General features: G+C 32.5%; 2 protein-coding genes across 2 annotated transcripts; both read right to left on the bottom strand.

Annotated features, from left to right (window-relative positions):
• Nucleotides 1-2,072: 2,072 nt before the first annotated feature.
• On the bottom strand, nucleotides 2,073-5,680 carry LOC113702681 (uncharacterized). Its single transcript, XM_027223800.2, has 2 exons — nucleotides 2,861-5,680; nucleotides 2,073-2,772 (listed from the first exon to the last, which is right to left on the bottom strand). Exons 1-2 carry the CDS (start codon nucleotides 5,475-5,477, stop codon nucleotides 2,327-2,329), a joined length of 3,063 nt encoding a protein of 1,020 aa, XP_027079601.1. The 5' UTR covers nucleotides 5,478-5,680; the 3' UTR covers nucleotides 2,073-2,326.
• Nucleotides 5,681-17,542: 11,862 nt separating this feature from the next.
• On the bottom strand, nucleotides 17,543-20,163 carry LOC113704003 (receptor protein-tyrosine kinase CEPR1). Its single transcript, XM_027225587.2, has 2 exons — nucleotides 18,205-20,163; nucleotides 17,543-17,928 (listed from the first exon to the last, which is right to left on the bottom strand). The coding sequence occupies exons 1-2, from the start codon at nucleotides 19,961-19,963 to the stop codon at nucleotides 17,573-17,575; spliced, it is 2,115 nt and encodes a 704-aa protein (XP_027081388.1). The 5' UTR covers nucleotides 19,964-20,163; the 3' UTR covers nucleotides 17,543-17,572.
• Nucleotides 20,164-21,380: the final 1,217 nt, after the last annotated feature.

The following is a 21,380-nucleotide window of genomic DNA, read 5'->3' as shown; positions in this document are numbered from 1 at the left end:
CGCTGTTGATGAAGAGAAAATTTGTCAGAGACGGTTGCACCTGCAACCGTCCCTGCCCCGAGTCCGGGTTAAAGGGACATTGCAACCTCAGCCAGCCAGCTGCTACCGCTGCATATCTACGGCTGTTGTATTTTATGGAGGAGTTTTAGGTCGATGGTAACTATACACCAATGTACGAGATTCACAAATACTGATAGTGTTTGGATAACAAAAATATCTCAAATAATATTTCGCTTGCATTATAAACACATTTTTCAATCCACCCTTTTATATTTCCAATCACTTTTTTATCTCACATACATTACGTCACAAAAAGTACTACAGTAATTATTCCAAATAATATTTCAAATAATATTCTATCCAAATATCTAAAACTGTTCGAGACACAGTCAATGTGTGTGTGCAACTACAAAGACAATTCACGTTCACCTAATTCAAATGTGCAAATAGAATGTTATTTGGCAGTGGGTAGTCATGATACGAGGCAGAAGAAAATAATGACATGCCCATTTGACAAGTGAGTTTTTTAGATATTTATCTAAACTTTACTGTAACTTACTGTAGAAGTTGTAGAAAAAATTTTTAAAGTGTGTAGATTTTTTGATATTATGAAGTGTATAATTTAAAATTTTTGAGAAGTTTTTTGAGATTATTGTAACTAAAGTTGTTAAAAAATTTGTAGCAAACAAACTTGACTAAAAACTTGCTTGCCAAATAGTTACAAACGAGTCGAGTTGAGTTGCACTTTAACCTAATTGAGTTGAGTTTCGACTTAATTTTATCAATTTCGAGGTCGAACTCGAACTCGACCAGGTCTTAATGCAAAGTTCGAGTTCGACCACAACTCAAATTTGAGTCTAGTCGAGATCGAGGTCGAAATTTAAAAAATAAAAATAATTATTTTATTTTAAAAAAATAAATAAAATAATAATTTTTTTAACAAATAATAAACTATTAGGATATATATATATATAATTTTACTATTAAAATAAAAATATAAAAATATAAAATCTAGTCGACTCGCAAACTAACGAACTAAGTATTTTTGAACTTGAGTTTAACTTAGTTAGTTAAACTTGATGTTGACCGAGGTCGAGTTCAATTTGGTCAATTCGAGTTTGATTTGAGCTCGATATTGATCGAGTTCGAGTCGAGTTTTAATTTGAATTGCTCGTGATTGGCTCGCGAGCAGGTCAGATCGCGTGTAGCCCTAGTTCACACCAAAAGTCCCCCCCTCCCTTTATATATATCATACATGTTTGAATTGGGTGCAAATTGATTTACTTTTTGAGTAAATAAATTTATATTTTGTTAAAATGTATAAACCGTTCACTTTTTGGATTGGATTTTTGTAGGAATGACTAGGAAAGGCAGGAGAAGAAAATGATATGAACCTTCAACCGTTTTATTTTTCTTTTATAGGCAGGGGAAGGGTGTAGAAGGGAGGAATTGAACTCATATCTTTAATTTTTGAAGTCTCAATTTTAGCTAATAAAAGTTCACATCTTCAACAATCTTCCAAATGAGGTGAAAAAAAAAAGGAACTCTGCTAGTACCTAATAGAATAATGAAATATCTATACAACATACTATATAAAGTCAAAGGAATGGTAATTAGTATAAACTTTTTATCTCATTTTTTGAACTTTCAAAATGTTATTCTAAAAAGAAACTAATTTTTACCCTACTTATTTGGTCACATTTTTCCAGCATATCTACTTATAATCACCCTAAATATTGTAACTACTAAATTGCTATAACCTTATAAACCAGTTCTTTAATAAATTTATATAAACTGTATTTATGTGAAAAATAAAATTTGTATAAATTAATTCATTTAATTATTTTTAAATTGCACACACATTGGGTGTGCGCTTAACACTAGTATCCGTCAAAATCTAATGATCTTGCTCACCTTATATTGTTGAAGACTCTTTTGATTTTTCCCCAGAGGTCAGAATTGTTCTTATCTAAGTTATCAGGGATGCAAAGCTTGGCGGAATATTCTGGTTTACTTGTACATGACCAACTGGTGAAGCAAAGCAAAGAACATTGAATTGGCATCTATCAAGATTAAAACTGCTAAATGCATAACCTTCACCAAAAAATTTACATGATAGTATTACATTTTATACAGAACCCTGCATAACTATGAAGCATGTCAGACTCTATTACAAACCAAAACTAGTTAATAATTTTTCTGAATAATTCTCTTGAAATTAAAACTGATAGAAGTACTCAAAACATATAGCGCTGCTAAGATTGAGCAATTGATACTAAATCATTCAGCACTTCTTTTTTCCCTTCCTTGAGGGGTCAGGAGTTTTTTAGACACCGCAGCTGAAGCTGTCATCATCTTCATTCATTATCTTCTTAGACCTGCACTTGTAGCTTGAAAGATACTTGGCACTGCCCAGTAAAGGAGCAATGTCGCAGCCTGCCTTCAGGCCTCCATTATCTTCTAGAGGGGTGCAGCGATGGAGAATCTGCAGAATTTCTTTCATGGAAGGCCTACAATTCGGTATTGAGTTGGTGCATACAAGCCCCAATCTGAGCACAGTAGTCATCACTTCCAGATAGCGTTGCTCCCTGATCTCCTCGTCTATAGCATCAGCTATAGGTTTCCCTTCACCATAATGCTTCCATGCCCATTCTACAAGGCTTGTATGCTCATCCCCACCATTAGGTTCTCTTCCAGTCACCAGTTCCAACAAGACAACTCCAAAGCTGTAAACATCAGTCTTTTCATTCACCTTTGTTGTATAGGCATACTCTGCAATTCATGCAACACACCAGTTAGTCAACAGTGCCCATGATTAAGTGATTTGAGATTAAAAAGTATTTTAAGTTCATTTATTTACCTGGGGCAATGTAACCAAACGAGCCAGCAACAGCAGACATTGTGAGAGGCTCATCTTTCTTTACTAAGAGCTTGGCCAGACCAAAATCAGCTATCTTTGCATCGAAGCCAGAATCCAACAAGATATTGCTGGACTTCACGTCTCGATGGAGAATTGGAGGACTGCAGTCATGGTGCATGTAGCAGAGGCCTTGAGCAGCTCCATAGGCGATTTTCAACCTCATCGGCCAAGTCAAGACAAAGTTTTGAACTGGAGTGGTCAGTGAAGATGGCTTTTTCTTCTTCCCATGTAGCCATCTATCAAGACTATGGTTCTCCATGTACTCGTATACAAGAAGCTTTGAGTCTTCACTTGAAATACAGCACAACAACTTTACTATATTAGAATGTCTGATCGATCCCAGTATCTGAACCTCAGCAAGAAATTCACTCTCATGCTTGTGATCCAATTTCTTGCTACTCCAGATTTTCTTAACAGCAATATACTCACCTGGCCGGTGCACTGGGATTTTGTACACCTTACCTGAGCCACCGCTCCCAATCATGTTACCTTCTGTCAAACAGGACAAGATGTTTTCCTCTGTAAAATCTAGTCTCTGGAATGAGGTCAATTTCCATGTTGCAAGATCACATCTTTGCTTCTTCTTCCAAAACAAGGTCATCACTGCAGTAACTAGGAATGCAATTACTACCAGCACCAGAACAACCGCAAGAATTCTTGGTGACAACTTGTTAGACCGCTGTGATTTGACATTACAACTTGGTAAATTTGAGATCAAATTAATGGCACAAAGATGGGAATTGTTTAAGAAACTCCTTTCAAAGGCCATGTTATCAAACTCACTGGGAATTTTTCCAGCCAGTCGATTGGAAGACAAATTCAAAGTGGTGAGTTTTAAACTGCCTAATTCTGGTGGTATTGAACCGGAAAGTTGATTCTCTGATAAGTCCAGATCAAGGAGGTCAGGTAAAGAACCTATCGCAGATGGAATTGGACCAGAAAGATCATTCCTTGAGAGATTCAAATTGGTAAGAGAAATCCAGGATATTATTTGTGACGGAAGTCCACCGGAAAGATAATTCCCATCAAGTGTCAGCGTGATGAGCTGAGAAAGGTTAGTCAGCTGAACTGGAATAGGCCCTGAAAGCATATTGTTGCCAGCCTTGAACACAGTCAATTTCGCCCAAGACGATATCTCGACTGGAATTTGACCAGAAAACTTGTTATCATCGATCTCCACACGAGTCAAACTCCACGCTACCATCCTCGGAAGCCCACCTGAAAATGAGTTATTACTCAGCATCACACTTGTCATGTTCTTTAATGTCCAAATGCCTGCTGGAACCTCCCCCGACAACCCATTGTAATGGAGCTGAATTGTTCTCAAAGTATCACAAGTTTCAAGCGACTTTGGTATGCCACCATTTAGATTATTGGAGTAGGCGACCACACCAAACAAAGTCCCTCCTGCACACAAATTCTCCGGTATATTCCCGGTGAATTGGTTATTAGAAACTTCAACAGCTTCAAGTTTAGAATGAAGGCCTAATTCTGGTGGTAAAACACCACTCAATTTGTTATTGAAAATGCGAAAATTAATCAGGCCTGGAAGTAGGCCAATACTCGCGGGAACTTCTCCCTCCAGCTGATTGGAATACAGAATCAAAAACTGCAACTGCTGCAACTTGCCAACATCTGCAGGTATGATTCCTGTCAATCTATTAATGGAAAGATCCATTTGAGTCAAATTCAACGACTCGATCACCGATGGAATTGGTCCCGAAAACCAGTTTCTATACAAAAGAACAACGCTCAGGTTCTTTAACAAGAGTAGCCCACTTGGGATTCCGCCATCCATGTCATTTAGAGCCAAATCCAAATGCTCAAGATTGGTAAGGCTGCTAAAACTCTCTGGAATTTGGCCAATCAAGTTTGTACCCGCCATCCAAATGAACTTAGCTTTGCTTAGCTTTCCGAACTCTGGTGGGATTGCCGCCGGCAAGAACTGGTTATACGCCATCGCAAGGACTTCAAGATTGGATAAGTTCCCAATTTCAGCTGGAAATGTGCCATTGAACAAGTTTGAATGCAAAAACAGAGTCTTTAACTCTGTCAAGTTGCCGATGGCCGGTGGGATGTCTCCGGTGAAGTTGTTGCCGCTGATATCAAGGTACTGAAGTTTCTGGAGGCGGTTGATGTCTGGTGGAAGGTCCCCGACGAAGATGTTCTGAGAGAGGTCTAAGTATTGAAGTTTTGAGCACTCGTACAAAGATGTTGGGAAGGTTTGGAAGATCAAGTTATTAGCAAGAACAATAGAAGCGAGGTTTTTGAGGTTGCAAATAAAGTCTGGGATTGCTCCGGATATGCTTTTATCTGAGAGGTGAATTCCGGTGACCGTGCCACCGCCGGAGCAATTAATTTCTCGCCAGCTGCATGGGGAGGAGGTGGAGTTCCATGACTGGAGGGTTCCTGGATTGCCCCACTTCTCTTTGAGGTTGAGTAGAATCGTTCTTTCAGTAACTGACGCTTGCGAATTTACCAAAAGGGGTAGGGAAATTAGGAGGAAATGAAGAAGAAGCTGTGGTATTTTGCTGAATGTCAAGGTTAGTTCAGTCATTTGATTCCTCGCCGGCCGTTGGCGATGGTGGTGGAGGAGGAGGAAGCTGAGGTGTTGTTAGTCAGTTTTCCCGGGGGAACTGGTGGGAGTAACGGTTAAATTTCGAAACTTTGGCCAGCTCTTGAATGTTTGCTGGGATTTATTGGTGTGAATAAGAGAAGAGGAAGCTTGTGTTTAATCATGATTCATTGGACCACATATGACCGTTTCATTATTACACGTTTTACTGGTTCGGTCAGCAAATCCTAAACAAAGTTAGTAAAATAAACTGATTAGTTAGTGGGAGACTGGGAGTGAAAGTGATAATGGGGGGCCGGAGCTTAGAGTTTGGTTTTTACACGGGTTGGACTAAGCTAATAAATAATTTCACGTGGGTCCGTTGTACTTTGAAAGCTAGGAATCTTATTTTCTAGCATGAGATTTTTGGATTAATCTTCACCGTCAATGCATTACAACTCATTTGAATTCCAAATTTTACTCATATGTCCGTACATACAACTGTGATAGTATATATATACTGTGAGTATATAAGATTTATGCAAGATTTTTTTTTTTATATTATGAAGCTTTAATGATGATTTTGTCTAATTTATAACTTAGGCTCTGTTTGATAATCTAATTCAACACTTAAATTTAATGGATTCAGATCTTAACACATTCAAACCGTTTGATAACAAAAATTTGAACATCTGAATTAATTAAGTGGCACTGAATTTCTTAGGCAAAACTTGCTTTCAAAATTAAGTGATAAACTATTTACTTATCAATGAATATGATATGCACTCAAATATATTAGATTTAATACTTAATAATTCAATAACTTAATTGGTTCAGATTTTTTATTTTTTATTTTTGATTTTAGTTTTATCAAATGCACAATTAGAGTCCGTTTGATAACCTAATTCAATGATGAAACTTGATTTTAACATGTTCATATGCGTTTAAATTAATTAAGTGGCACTGAAGTTATTAGATAAATTTTGCTCCAAAAATAAAATAAGTGTCAAGTTATTCGCTTATCACTTAATCTAATATACGTTCAAATGTATCAGATTTAATACAATAGCTTAATGGATTTAGAACTTAGATTTCAATTTTCAATTTTCTGATTTCAGTTTTATCAAACACAACTTAAGACTTGTACATTTAATAACAATATTGTTATATAGGTATGTCATCTATGCAAAATATAAATTTAAAATTTAACTTAAAATTAATTATAATACATCCAAACTTGTCCGTGTATGTAAAATTAATTTATTTAATGATTTATTTGTTAATTTTGAGCAACAAAATTTAGGAGTCTTCCTGACTGATGCCGGCATCTGCACTACGAGTCTTCAAACTTCCTAGCAAAATCAAATGCAAATTCCAACCACTTTCACCAAAAGCCACGAGAAGAAGATCACGGTCTTCTTGTTGGAAATTGGGTTATTTCATCTTCCCAAACAATCTTTCTACGAAAACTAAGAGAATTTTACTTTGAGGTTTTCTTTTTTTAATCCTTCAATCCTTCTTTACACCCTTTTCCATTCTCAGGCACATAAATTCAACCGTTAAAGACACATAATTCGAACCCTAAATGTGATTGTAGAAAAGATTTTAAGAACTCTTTCGTGATCGTAGTCCCAAGTTTATAGTAACTCCTCTTACTTTTCATGTGTTTCTTTCTTGTGGTTTTTGGTTGCCGTCTAATTTATGCGCATATGTTGTCTTTCTCTCGCTAAATTCTCTCGAGACATGATAACTAGAAGTCTCTCTTGCATGGCTACGAACCAGGCAGTGCATTTGTATCTTTCCTTTTTCCTTCCAGCCAGAATCCGTATAAGAAGCTTCTGCCTAGCAAAGCCAATTTGAGGCCAAGGGAGAAGTTAAAATTTTCCTTTCAATGATGCATAATTTAGGCATTGATAGTGAAGTTCATAACCAGATTAAGCGCATAGGAAATTAATAATTTCTTAGGTAATCAAAGAGATTCCACCATAAGTCCACAACTGCTCCCAATACCACAAGCAAGCATAACGACATTCAAAGCTGCAGTATTTTAGAATCATAGAGATGAAGGAGAAAGATTTGTCTATTTCTGAAGAAAGGAGAAAGAAGACTTAAATATTATAATGAATCTTGAAGAGTTTTGTTACTCGTCATGAAATGAAGGTTCAACTTCTAAAAATTTTCATTCTCTTTTCCGTTTCTTATTAACCATGTTGTTAACCCTGAAACAGTGCTTGACTATTCATAAAGTTTGAAGAAAAAGATTTGTAAAAGCTTGAAATTATATTTAGCATGCCACTCTTTCGGCAATATTTTGAAAACCACATAAAACTTCTCCTATCATCCCTAATTAGAATTGAACAAAACTGAAAACTATCATTGGTAATGGAAAACCTCAAATTCTGGCCATGAAATGCTTGAAGTTGATGTGCATGAGGAGTTCAAAGGAAACTGTGCAATGTAAACTCCATATAATTGTTTTAAATCATGACATGTAAACAAATGGTGTATTATTATTTTTATCATTTTTTTCTTATCAAGAACTGAGTGGGACTTAAGAAACAATAAATGAGAGGAAGAAGGACAATTTGAACCCAGAACCCTTAAGTTCTAGGGCATTATTTCTATAGCAAATTATTTGGATGACCACCAAACTTTTAGAATCGTTGAATTTTGACCATTGAACTATTAAAAGTCTAGTTTTAATCATTAAACTATCTAAAGTTTAAATATCGAGCCATTCCGTTAGATTTAATCGTTAAACATTACAGATTTGAGTATTCGTACGATTCACGAGACAAAAGAAGGGAGCATATTTAACGATTAAATTTGACAGAATGACGTGAAATTTAAACTTTAGATAATTCAGTGATCAAAACTAGACTTTTAATAATTCAGTGATTAAAACTCAACAATTCTAAAAGTTTAGTGGTCATCCAAATAATTTCCTCTTATTTCTATCTCTTAGTACTGTAGATTTTATATTTTCCAGCCTGATTTTTTTTTTCTGTCAAACGATAGAAACCAACACACACGCACAATTAGATTACACTCAGAGGTTACACAATTAGATTTCCAGCCTGATTAGTCTAGAAAGGATCAGATTCAGGCCCCAGATTAATTGACAACTGCACAACATAGAGAATGGCCTTTTCCACGGTCAAAGAATTCAGTGGCCTGAAGACAAACAACGGTGTGTCTCACACCAGGGGTCCGCGACAAGCAAGTGGCAGCTAACTGGAAATTTAGGAGACTTTTGAGCTGATTGGTAGATTAGTCAAATTGATTAAAATCCCGTGGTCTATTATTGACTACCCTTGAATTCTGTTTCTTGATCCGACATTGATTTCACTCATGGAAATTTTCGTGTTGCTAAAATTTTCTACAAGGAGGAGAAGAAGAAAATAGCAATTGTTTGGCATGGTGGGGGCACATAAACGTTAAATAAAAGATTGATCCTTAAATTATTCGTCTGAGTTACTGTACTTATATCTAATCATTGAATATACAAAGTAGAATTGACTTGGATAGAATATAGGGTGTTTCCTAAATTATTAGGACAAAACACTAACAAGCCTGACGTATGTCAAATGTGTAAAAATAAAAAGGAAAATCGTTCAAAACTTCCCTCACATTTTATAAAATAATTTTTTTCGTTCATCACTTTTCAAAGTATAATTTTACGTCCCTTACAAATTCACATTGATCAAATTTGATCCTTATCTAGATTTCTGATTAATTTTTTATCGGAATCCACCACATACCTTGCACATGATCAATTTTTTAGGCACAAAAGTGTGAAAATCATATTTTATATAATTTGGTTTATAGTTTTCACATTTCATAAAATGAATTTTTTTGTCCATCACATTTTACAAAATGAATTATAACTTGATCACGTGTTATGCACATGGTGGATTCCGACAGAAAACTAGTCAAAAACGTAGATAGGAACTAAATTTGACCAATGTAAATTTATAAGAGATGTAAATTAAACTTTTAAAAATGAGAGATAAAAAAAGTCATTTTACAAAATGTGAGGGATGTTATAAACCATTTTTTCAAAACAAAATTTCAAATTTCAATAAATCTTAAGTGATATACATTCAATTCTCCTAGTATTAAAGAAAATTTACATTGAAAATCATTTTAAAAAATTCCTAGGATATAATACTATGAGCTTTTTCATTTCTAAGATCAATAAATTATCCCATCGGAAAGAAGGAAAAAGAAAAAGAAAACGAAAAAGTACAGCAAGTGTTACAGAGAAAGAAAAAAAAAAACTAGATTTTGGTTTTCATTTCAATGCATGAATTATAGGAACAACAAATGTGTGATGCGCAGCCAAAACAATTACGGATGGAAATTTAATAAGTTGAATGCACTTTAAATAAATGGGGACATCATAATTATTTGAAGTATTAATTTTTTGAGCTAATGCATATTATTATTTAGCAGCCGAATATATTCTTCACCAAAGTGCAGTTTAATTATGTTAGACGCATAAGCTCAGTTTGTAAACTTTTCCTTAACCAAATATCGAGATTACTCGAATATAAACGATGACTTGACGTATTATTTGCGTTTCTTCTATTATATGTGTGTTTTTATTTAAATGGGCATAACACAGAGCACAGTTCAATTTTTTTTTTATTATAATCTGTCTGTTATTTAGATTGGAGCTTAAAACACGAGGGACAATGCTTGAGAATGGTTTGTCGTCCAATACGAAGTTGTACAATTCTTTTATTCTTTCTAATCTACAAAAGTCGATAATTTTGTTGATAGAATCAGTGGCGGAGGCAAAGGCCTCTATTCAGGGAGTGCAATAATATTAGCTTAAATTTACAAAGTGTTGGATTGTAGATTTCTGAAATATTTGTTATAGTAAACATGCTATCATAAATTCATTATTTTTCAACTCATTCAATGGTATAAAATTATGAGTAAGAATATAAGATGTATATTCTAATTAATATATACAATTGGCAGATAATTTATACACAATTGAATTGTTAAATGAATGTTTCGTGGACTTGTAATTCATATAAATGGACGTGTAAAAAAAGTTAATATTAAATAAATACCATTTGCTTACAAAAAACAAATTACACTTAATGGAAAGGAAAAAAATAACATCATGTAATATAGTTTAGTTCAATGTTCACCATTGTGGAAATAGAGATGACAATTGTAAAAGATTTTAACAATTTTGGAAGGTAATTATGAGGTTTTTTTTTTGTTTTTTTTTTATTTATCATTTTTTTTTTTGTCAATCGTCATCCCTCCTTCTACTCTATCCTAATCTAACTAGGGGAAGGCCCAACTGGACCTACGGGGAATGGATGAGAACAGAACCATCATCGAATCAGATGGGTGCGTCCATCACCGGACTGAATTTTTTTTTTTAAAAAAAACCATACAATGTGGCATTTTGGTGGGAGGCAAGGTTCAAACCCTTGCTTCCCACTCCACCAAAGCGTTAAAGGCTAGGTGGTGGCCACCAGCCTTTGGTAATTATTGAGGTTAAAGGGAACACTACCAAAATTCAGGGAGGGTAAGAGTGAAACTATATTATAATTTGTAAAATTTTTATAGACTATACTAAAGTTTTTAGAAAATTAAGGGGTTACAATTCCACCCCTCGCCTCAACATGGCTCTGCCACTAGATAGAACGAATGATTATACTTAATAATTAGTCAACATATATTATTGTCAATAACATGCAAAAAATCTAACCTAACTAGTCAGATTTATGGTGAATAGTCAGTTTTCGATGTCTAAATTCTCTTTTTCATAACTTTGTGGGCATTATGTCAAAAAAAATATTTTTTTAAAAAAAATAGATTATTCATTTAAGCGTCCACTTTGTTCCTCTTGTTTTTGCGCACATAGTTTTCCTTTTAGTTATTCGGCAGACTCCACTTCGCGCGAAGCGCGTATTATCAATACCGTGTCTATTGTTAGCAAAGCGTAGTTTTTCATTAAGTAAACTCATAAATATTAATTTAAGCAAACGCAAATTTGCCCAACTACCTAGTGAAATTAGTGGCTAGTCATTAATCAAGCGTTGAACCATAGTCCCCAACTCCTATTGCATAGTCCCCAACTAATATTTATGAGTTTACTTAATGAAAAACTACGGCTCCGTTTGGATTAGCTGTTTTTGGGTTTGTTTTTCAAAAACACCACTGTAACATTTTGAATCTGAAAAACAAGTCCGTTTGGATTAGTTGTTTTTTGGGTTGTTTTTCAAAAACTATATGAAAAACTTTTACTGTAGATTTTTTTGGATTATTTTTAGAGGTATTTTTGAAACATATTTTTGAGTATTTTTAGAATATTATAATTTTTATATTTTTATATAAATATACATTTATGCATTTATAATACATTTATAGATATTTATAAATAAATATATTTATATATTCATATAAAAATATATAAATGTATTATATTATATATAATACATAATATAAATATATTTATAAATGTATAAGTGTATATTATTATAAATGTATAAATTATAAATGAATATTATAAATATATTATAAATTATAAGTGTATATTATTATAAATGTATAAACTAGTATATTATAAATATATATTAATATTATGTAGAAATGTATTTATATAATTAATATAAATGTATATATGTATTGATATTATGTATAAATGTAAAATTAATATTATGTATATTAATATAAATGTATAAATATATTATATTATATATAATACATAATATAAATATATTTATAAATGTATAAGTGTATATTATTATAAATGTATAAATTATAAATGAATATTATAAATATATTATAAATTATAAGTGTATATTATTATAAATGTATAAATTAGTATATTATAAATATATATTAATATTATGTAGAAATGTATTTATATAATTAATATAAATGTATATATGTATTGATATTATGTATAAATGTAAAATTAATATTATGTATATTAATATAAATGTATAAATGTATTATATTATATATAATACATAATATAAATGTATATTTAAATGTATAAGTGTATATTATTAAAAATGTATAAATTATAAATGAATATTATATAAATGTATAAATGTATAAATTAATAAATTATAAATATATATTAATATTATGTAGAAATGTATTAATATAATTATTATAAATATATACATGTATTAATATTATGTATAAATGTAAAATTAATATTATGTATATTAATATAAATATATAAATGTATTATATTATATATTATACATAATATAAATGTATATTATAAATATACATAAATATTTATATATTATGTATAAATGTACATTTATATAAATGTATAATATATTATATATTATATATTATATAATTTATATAACATATAATAGTTATGTAAATATATTATAAATATATAAAAATATATTATAAATAAAATAAAATATTTATAATATGTATGTATAAATATATAATATTAGAAATGTATAATATATATAATATACATTATTATTAATATAATTTATGTATAATATACATAATTGAAATATACATATTAATATATATTATAAAACAAAATTGAATAAATATATTTATAAATTTATATATAAATAAATGTATTTATATAAATATATAATATTTATTTCAATTGATATAATATATATAATATTATACATAATTGAAATAAATATATTTATATTAATATAATATATATAATATACATAATTGAAATATACATATTAAAATACATAATTGAAATATACATATTAAAATATAATTGAAATATACATATTAAAATACATAATTAAAATATACAAATTGAAATATACTTATTAAAATATACAAATTAAATATACATAATTGAAATATATTTGAAGTTGTTTTTGATATATTGTTTGGATATGGTGTTTTTGAAGTTGTTTTTGAAATACACATTACTGTAGCATTTGGAATGTGAAAAACAATTTTTAAAAAACATGTGCAAAAACACTCAATCCAAACGCAGCCGTAGTTTTTCATTAAGTAAACTCATAAATATTAATTTAAGCAAACGCAAATTTGCCCAACTACCTAGTGAAATTAGTGGCTAGTCATTAATCAAGCGTTGAACCATAGTCCCCAACTCCTATTGCATAGGGCTAGGCCGCCACTAATTCTAGAACTTCTGTATGGAGCTTTACTCACCCCACAATACTTTTTGTGCTGTTGAAGTAGATTTAATAGCTTTATGTTATGAAAATACCATTGTGCATCGTTGACCCTGCAACAATCTGCTACAAGACTACATAATTCTTCTTCCTCATAATTATCATTACAAGCCTAGGAATTAGTAAATACAATTTTTTTGAATCAGAAATTGACTAAAATCATCCTCAGCCCCCCTAGTTAGCCAACAGGTCTGGGCACTGATAAACTAAGTGCGCGTTTGATAAAAATGAAGTATGAAACTGAAATTTGAATCTTTTAAACAAATGAATTATTAAGCACTAAATCTAATGCGTTTGAGAATGTATTGTATTAAGTGATAACTGAATAAGTTATCACTTATTTTTTAAAACAAGTTTTGTTTAAAAAATTCAGTGTCATTTAATTAATTTAGATATTCTATTTTTTATCATCAAACGCTTCTGAACACGTTATGATCTGAATTTATTAAGTTTAAGTACTAAATTAGGTTGTTTCACAGGGCCTAAGTTCATGCTTAGCAATTTCGTTATTATAATTAATATGAGAAAACTTGATGCTCAAATGCCCAATTAGCAAAGAGAATACGTACGACCACAGCAGTCAAGATAGTACTAAATTTGGGCAGGGAGGTTTCTGTAGCAGCGCGCACGGACAACTTTTCCAAGTTGAAAATGGCAGGTGACCTGAAAGCGTGCTCTTAAGCAAAAGTTTCATTATTAAGCTTTTGAGTGCGGTGCCGGCGGACCTTGAAAATTATGCTATATGAATCAAGAAACAAATTATATACTCCACATGGACTTGATTCATATAATAAGGCAAAAAAAAAAAAAAAACAAAACAAAAGGATCAATTAGATATTGGATGATTTGCAAAATAGCTAAGTTAGGCAGGCAGTCCAACAAATACAGACCAATTTTTTTTTGCAATTTTTTACGTCATTTTCAGCTTGGTTTTGCATCTGCATGTAGAGAAGATAGATGGATGCAGGCCATGCAATGAGAATTTATTTATTTGTTTATTGATTGATAAGTTATTCCTCTACAAAATGTTCCATGACATTGATTATGTCTTAGGTTCGTTTAGATTGGTTGGTTTGAGTTTAAGGAAGGATTTGAAATGAGTTGACATGAGATCCATATTTTAATTTAATTGAATTACATTGTTTAATTGATATTATGTGACGAGGAGGGATTTGGAATCATACCTAAGTTTAGTGTAATTGAAATTCATTAGTTTCAACTCTACAAATTCCTCTAGGCTGTGCCTGGATTGAGGGATTCGACGAAAATTTTGAAATTTTCTCAAATCCCTCTAGTTGTTTAGATTATTTAAGAAGCATTTGAATTTATGAATCACCAATTATCGCAGTATTTAAAATATATTTCGATAATTGGTGAATTACAAATCCAAATATTTCTTAAACAATTCAAAATATTAAAACGATTTGGATGAATTTCAAATTCTTCGTCAAATTCCTTAATCCAAACGAATTTAATTCATAAATTTCAAATGCAAATCTCTTTTTAAGTCATCGAAACACGTTAGGGAATCTGGGAAAAAAATTTAAAATCTAGTTCCCCCCTAAATCCAAGGACTCAAAGACACATTTTTTGGATATTGTTGTGTTGCTAACAGTTCCTACAAGAAGGAGAAAAAGAATATAACAATTAGATCGCATTTTAAAACAACTAGGGCTCATAAACTCCACATAAAAGGATTGATCCTAAAATACTTTTAGTTCATGTGAGTTACATATGTCTTTTTTTTTTTCCAAAAAGAGTTATATATGTTTTATGCCTACTTCGATCTAATAATTAGCAGCTAATCAATGAACATACAGGCTATAAAATTTACTTGGATAGAACACAGATTAATATTTTTCACACTGTAATATAAAATTTGTTTTAGACTAACAATTTGGGATATCGCGTGTGTAAATTTTTTTTTTTAATTTTGAATAAATCTTATGCAGTAAGCATCCAACTCCATTAATGTTTAAAGAAAAAATATAAACAAATTTTTTCCTTCCTACCCCTCTCTCACACCCAACTGCCAGGTACCAAATTCAAAATCTGATAGCGGGAAGACTCTAAAAATTCTCTCCTAACCACTAGGCCGACCCTAATAACTAAGAAAAAAATATAAAATTTGACAAGTTAAGAAGCATACATATTAGGAAATAATAATATATATATTTTTTTCATTTCTATGCTGAATAGATGCTCTCATGGGGAAAAAATTATGACAAGTATTACGTAGAAAAGAAGCTAGGTTTTACAAAACTAAAAGTAAACAAATATAGTCCAATTTAAATAAAAGATCTGGCTAACAGGTCGTGAGTAGGTAATAGTAGGTATTATGTAGAAAAAGAGCTAGATTTTACGAATAAAAAATTTAATAATATACCGTAGTCTAAATAAAGAGTTTGGCTAAAGGGTGAGGAGATTTGTTAGGTGTTAAATTTTTTGTAGAGACAAGTTAATTTGGTAAAATGTCTAAATACAAGGTTACGATAAATGTGTGTGTGGTAAGTTGGAATTTTTTTTTTTTTTTTTACACAAATTATCCCATTTTTGTTCAAAATTATAGTCCAACTCTTTTAAATGCTTCCCAAAATAGATACTTTGATAATAGAGCTTTGAAGTAGCTACTTCAGATAGTGAAATCTCTACTTTGGGAAGGAATTTTTTTTTTTATATATATGTATACAAAAAAAACCATATTGGATTTTCATTTTTCTAATAAGAAACCATATTATACAAATTAACAGAGAATACTACTAGAAAGCCAACTGGGATCTGATAACATTTCATCAACTCATAAACCAAGTGCATAATAAAAGAAATTTCTTGTTCTGGTTACTGTTGAATTTTGTAAGCCAATGTTTAACCACAAGTGCAATGCCCAATTAGAGAACAGAACACAGGAGTTCAGCAGATAAGATGTCGAAAATTTGGACAGGTTTTTATGGGCTTGTGGGCATGATTTCGTAAGTTGAAAATGGTGCAAGTGATCTGAATACATGCTAATGAGCAGCTTTTGTCTTCTGAGTGGACGAACACAGATCTTCAAAACTGTATGCAAATCAAGAACTGAATCAGTCAAGTCTGTAGCCTGCAGCCATATACTTCACTTGGACTTTAGGGTTCATGGATCAAGTAGGATATTATCGAACATAACAACAAGGGAAGGAAGAAATGGATCAACTAAAGATTTGATGATCAGAAAAATAACAAGTTAGGCAGGCGGTCCAACAAATAAACACCATAGAAAGTGATCAAATTACTGTAACAGCTTCAGATATCATAGGATGGTGTTCTTCAATGATGCTTGCCATAAAAATCACTAATAGATAATTGAGTTTTGTAATTAATAGAAACGGTGCCTTGAAGCAAGACTAAGCATCCTAATGAGATCTGTAACCTTAAATTGAATGTCTCAATAGAATTTTCTCACTTACAAAATCACATAAGAAATCTGAGTACAATTTGCAGAAGGATTGAGTTCTTCGCATCATATGTTGCTCTATTTTTGGTTATTCAAAGACAAGATGATTTTCTCTTGAAGGAAACATTCTGGAACAGCTTATTTTCCAGGCTTCCTGATTCTTCAGTTCTTTTAACCGCGATGGATTATATTCAAGTCCTTTATTTTTTTTTTTGGGCATCAATGTTTAAGGCTCTAATGCTGAGTCAAAACTGTCTGCAAATAGAAAGATAGGAGGCTTGGATTGAGGACGGGTAATACACTAAAAGTTTCCACTGCCATGATTATTGATCAAGGAACTTTTTAAATTATGCTTCCATCAGGGAACATTATTAAAGATTTTGGCACATCACCATCCAGAATTAGAAATGAAATCAGGGCTTTTCATGGTTCCAGCATTTGTGGACACAAGTGTTAGGTTTTGCTGAATCTGCATAATCACTGAATTTCTAGTGGACAGTAAGTACAACAGAAGACTCCTGCCAAGAAGGAAAATTAATAGGACAGCTAAGAAGAATTTGCAAGATCTCATTCATGGCAGGCCTTTGAGAAGGTGAAGGGCTAGTGCACTTGAGTCCTAGTTTGAACACTGCTGTCATTGTTTCCAAGTAACATGGTTCCATGATTTCCTCATCCAAAGCAGTGATAATTGACTTTTCTTCTTCGTAATGCTGCCATGCCCATTGTACAAGGTTCATTTGTTCATCCACAATTATAGGTTGTCTTCCAGTTGTTAGCTCAAGCAGTACCACACCAAAACTATAGACATCGCTCTTCACATTTAATTTTGATGTGTAGGCGTACTCTGCAGACAAGTGAGTATGAAATTGTGAGCTTCTCAACAGAAAATGAGAACAAGATTCAATACTGATAAGTCGGCATGTAAAGAGAGGGCTAAACATTCCAACTCAATTGAGACTCGAGTAGAGAGTGCAGAAAAATATGGTTGAGGTTCACTCCTCTATTCTGAAGTGTCATTTAAGGTGAAAACCATAAGGGAAAATGGTGCAACCCGCAACGATGAATTTCTTAATGTGAAAAAAATCACCCTAGCTGCAAGAAGAGGAAAGGAGAGATGTACCTGGGGCAATATAACCAAAAGTTCCAGCAACTGCAGATGCTGTCTCAGGCTCTCCTTCTTTCACCAGAACTTTTGCAAGTCCATAATCTGCTATTTTTGCATTCAACCCCGAATCCAAGAGAATATTGCTGGACTTTATATCGCGATGTACTATAGGTGGAGAGCAGTCATGGTGCATGTAGCAAAGCCCCTGAGCAGTTCCAATGGCTATGCGCAGCCTTGTTGGCCAGTCCAGAACATCTCCTGGGGTACTATCACAAGCTTCTGAAGTTGTGCTTCCTGCTTTCTTATGCAGCCACTTATCAAGGCTCTGATTCTCCATGTACTCATATATGAGGAGCTTAGTGGTTTTGCTAGAAATGCAACCCAAGAGCTTCACTATGTTGCAATGCCTAATCATCCCCAGTACTTGAACTTCTGCAAGAAATTCCCTCTCAAGCCTTTGGTCCGACTTCTTGTCATTCCATACCCTCTTCACCGCAACTTTTTCACCAATTGGATTGATAATAATCCGATATACCTTCCCACTACCCCCTCTTCCAATCAGATTATTTTCTGACAAGCTGGATAAGATGTCTGACTCTGTAAAATTCAACTTGTGAAACCAGATGAATTCCCACTCAGGAATATCATTAGTATGTACTTTCCTTCTGTGCTGACCATACTTCTTAGCTAAGAAATAGACAGATAATCCACTAGCAAGTATAAAACCAAAGATGGCAGCGAGAATGTAGAGCAACATATGAGCTTTTTTTTTAGTGCAAAGAGGAAGTTGAAGAATTTTGTTGTCAGTACACAGGTTCAAGTTCTCACTGAAACTCAAGGTATAATCTGCTTTCTCATACTCATCAGGGACAAGCCCAAAGAGTCGATTGCTACTCAAGTCAAGTACTTTAAGATTTGGATTGACAATACCTGATGGTAGCGATCCAGAGAATTGATTGGAACCTAGCAATAGAGTTTGAAGATTGTGCAGTTTGTTAAAACCTCCAGGTATAGATCCTGCCAATCTATTATCTGAGAGGTCCAGAGTTTCAAGGTTTGTTAGATTGACAACAATAAACTGCGGAATTTCACCTATCAAATTTGTTTGGCCCATGGATAACGACTTCAACTTCTTTAGCCCAGCAAACTCCAGGGGAATTTCATCTGGAGCCAACCCCTCATTAACTGACAAACTCAACTCTTCCAGATTGGACAAATTTCCAATCTCCAGTACTGGAATAGTTCTTAAGCTATTCCACGAGATCGTCAATGATGTTAACTCTTGCAGCTGCCCAACGCCTTTAGGGATGCTGTAGAAGTTATTGTATCCTAAGTTGAGGTACCGAAGCCCTGATAAACATTGAATATCATCAGGAATTGGTCCAAGAAAATGATTCCCAGAGAGATCAAGATGATTAAGTTTCTTGCAGCTGCAAAGAAAATCAGGGAAGTTGCCGGGAATGGAGTTGTCGGAAAAGTCAATGCCTTGGAGATTCGGAAGGTCACATATGATTCTGGGCAGCGTTGTAGATATATTTTTGCGGCCAAGAGAAATGTAAGTGACTGTGCCATTGCTGCAAGAAATCTCAAGCCAGTCACAGGGTGAGGAGGATGATGGCTTCCAAGATTCTAAACTTGGTGGATTACCAAAAATCTGCTTGATTTTGAGTAGAATTCTCTGTTCTTCAATTCTGGTTGCGGGTGAAATTGCAAGCAAAGGCATCAAAAGACTTGTGAAAGCGAGAAGCAGAAGGAAATGTTGCAATTTTGACATTATTGTGTAGACAAATTCTCATAGCTCATTTAGTCGTCTAACAAACTTGAAAATTATGATGAAATTTATTTGGAAATGTATGCAATAGAAGTCAAGTCAGCTTAGCGTTTCAGTCCAGTCACTATGAAATAATCATGCCTATCTTCTACTCTTCTTTCAGTTTCGGTAGGCTGAGTTGAGGACAGCATATAGATTGATTTTGGTCAGCCATCTCTGCATTAATTGAGGCGGCCCGCCTGTTTGGATTGCATAACGTATAGATGAAGGAGGACCATTGGCCATGTGCATATAATAATTATAAATATATTATGTAATTATAGTAATATTATAGTAAAATATATAATTATAATTATATATATGTATATAATTATATATTAATTTTTTTAATGGGTGGCAGACGGGCCCCATTTCTAAATTGGAATCAGACTTGGGTTTTGTCCAAAACCCTCCAAGTTACTAGAGAATTGAGGAATTCTACCCTGTTTGGATTGCATTTTCCATCATTTTTCATGAAAAAATTACTGTAGCGATTTGATGTATGTGAGGGAAAAAGGTAATAGGAAAATGTGATCACAGAAAACGACGCAATTTTCTAGCAAAAAATGGCAATCCAAGCAGGGTATGATTCCAAAATCCCGATTCTGATAATAGTAATCCAAACAATAATTATGGGATTTCTGTTCAAAGCTTACGTAGATCAATAGGTTTTCTCCCACAGACAGTAGAGGTGTCAAAATGGGTGATTTGGGCGGGTTTGAGTTTGATAAAATGAGTAATGGGTATAAGTGAGTCAATTTATTTATACCCATTTAATTAGATGGATATAAATGGATAAGTCAAAAAATGAATTGGATAACCTAATTACTCATTTATAATCCATTTATTTTAACTTTTTGTAAACTCATTTAAATTCATTTTTGCAAACTAAGCTATCATCAGTTTTAAATATTTACTTATTTCATTAGTTTTGAATATTTACTTATAATGTTCAACAAGCCTAATTACCAATTTTTTTTTCATCTGTACTCTATGTCGCAAAATTATATACTATTTAATAATTAAATAATAGTAATATAAAAATTTGAACTAAGTACTGTAAAAGTTAACATAAAAACTTAATCCAAAAATTTTGAACCCCTAACATTTTTTTCATATGTAAATTTAAAATTTCATTTTGGACAGGTAGGAAAAGAGGCTAAAACTTATCATAAATTGATAATGCTGAAAAATGAGCAAGTTAACAAACTAATAAAAAAATAAAATGATAAGATAAAACTAACAAATAATAATAATAATAATAATAATAATAAAACAAAAGTAGTTAATATCATGATAAAATGAAAAATCTGAAAAAAAAAATGGGTGGAGAAGAGAAGAGATTTGGGGGAAGATAATTCTAAATGAATTAATTGGGTTT

Source organism: Coffea arabica, chromosome 8e, assembly GCF_036785885.1.
Source record: "Coffea arabica cultivar ET-39 chromosome 8e, Coffea Arabica ET-39 HiFi, whole genome shotgun sequence".
NCBI classification, from domain to species: domain Eukaryota; kingdom Viridiplantae; phylum Streptophyta; class Magnoliopsida; order Gentianales; family Rubiaceae; genus Coffea; species Coffea arabica.
Note: the sequence above shows the minus strand (reverse complement) of the source record. Positions and strands in the feature narration are given on the sequence as shown.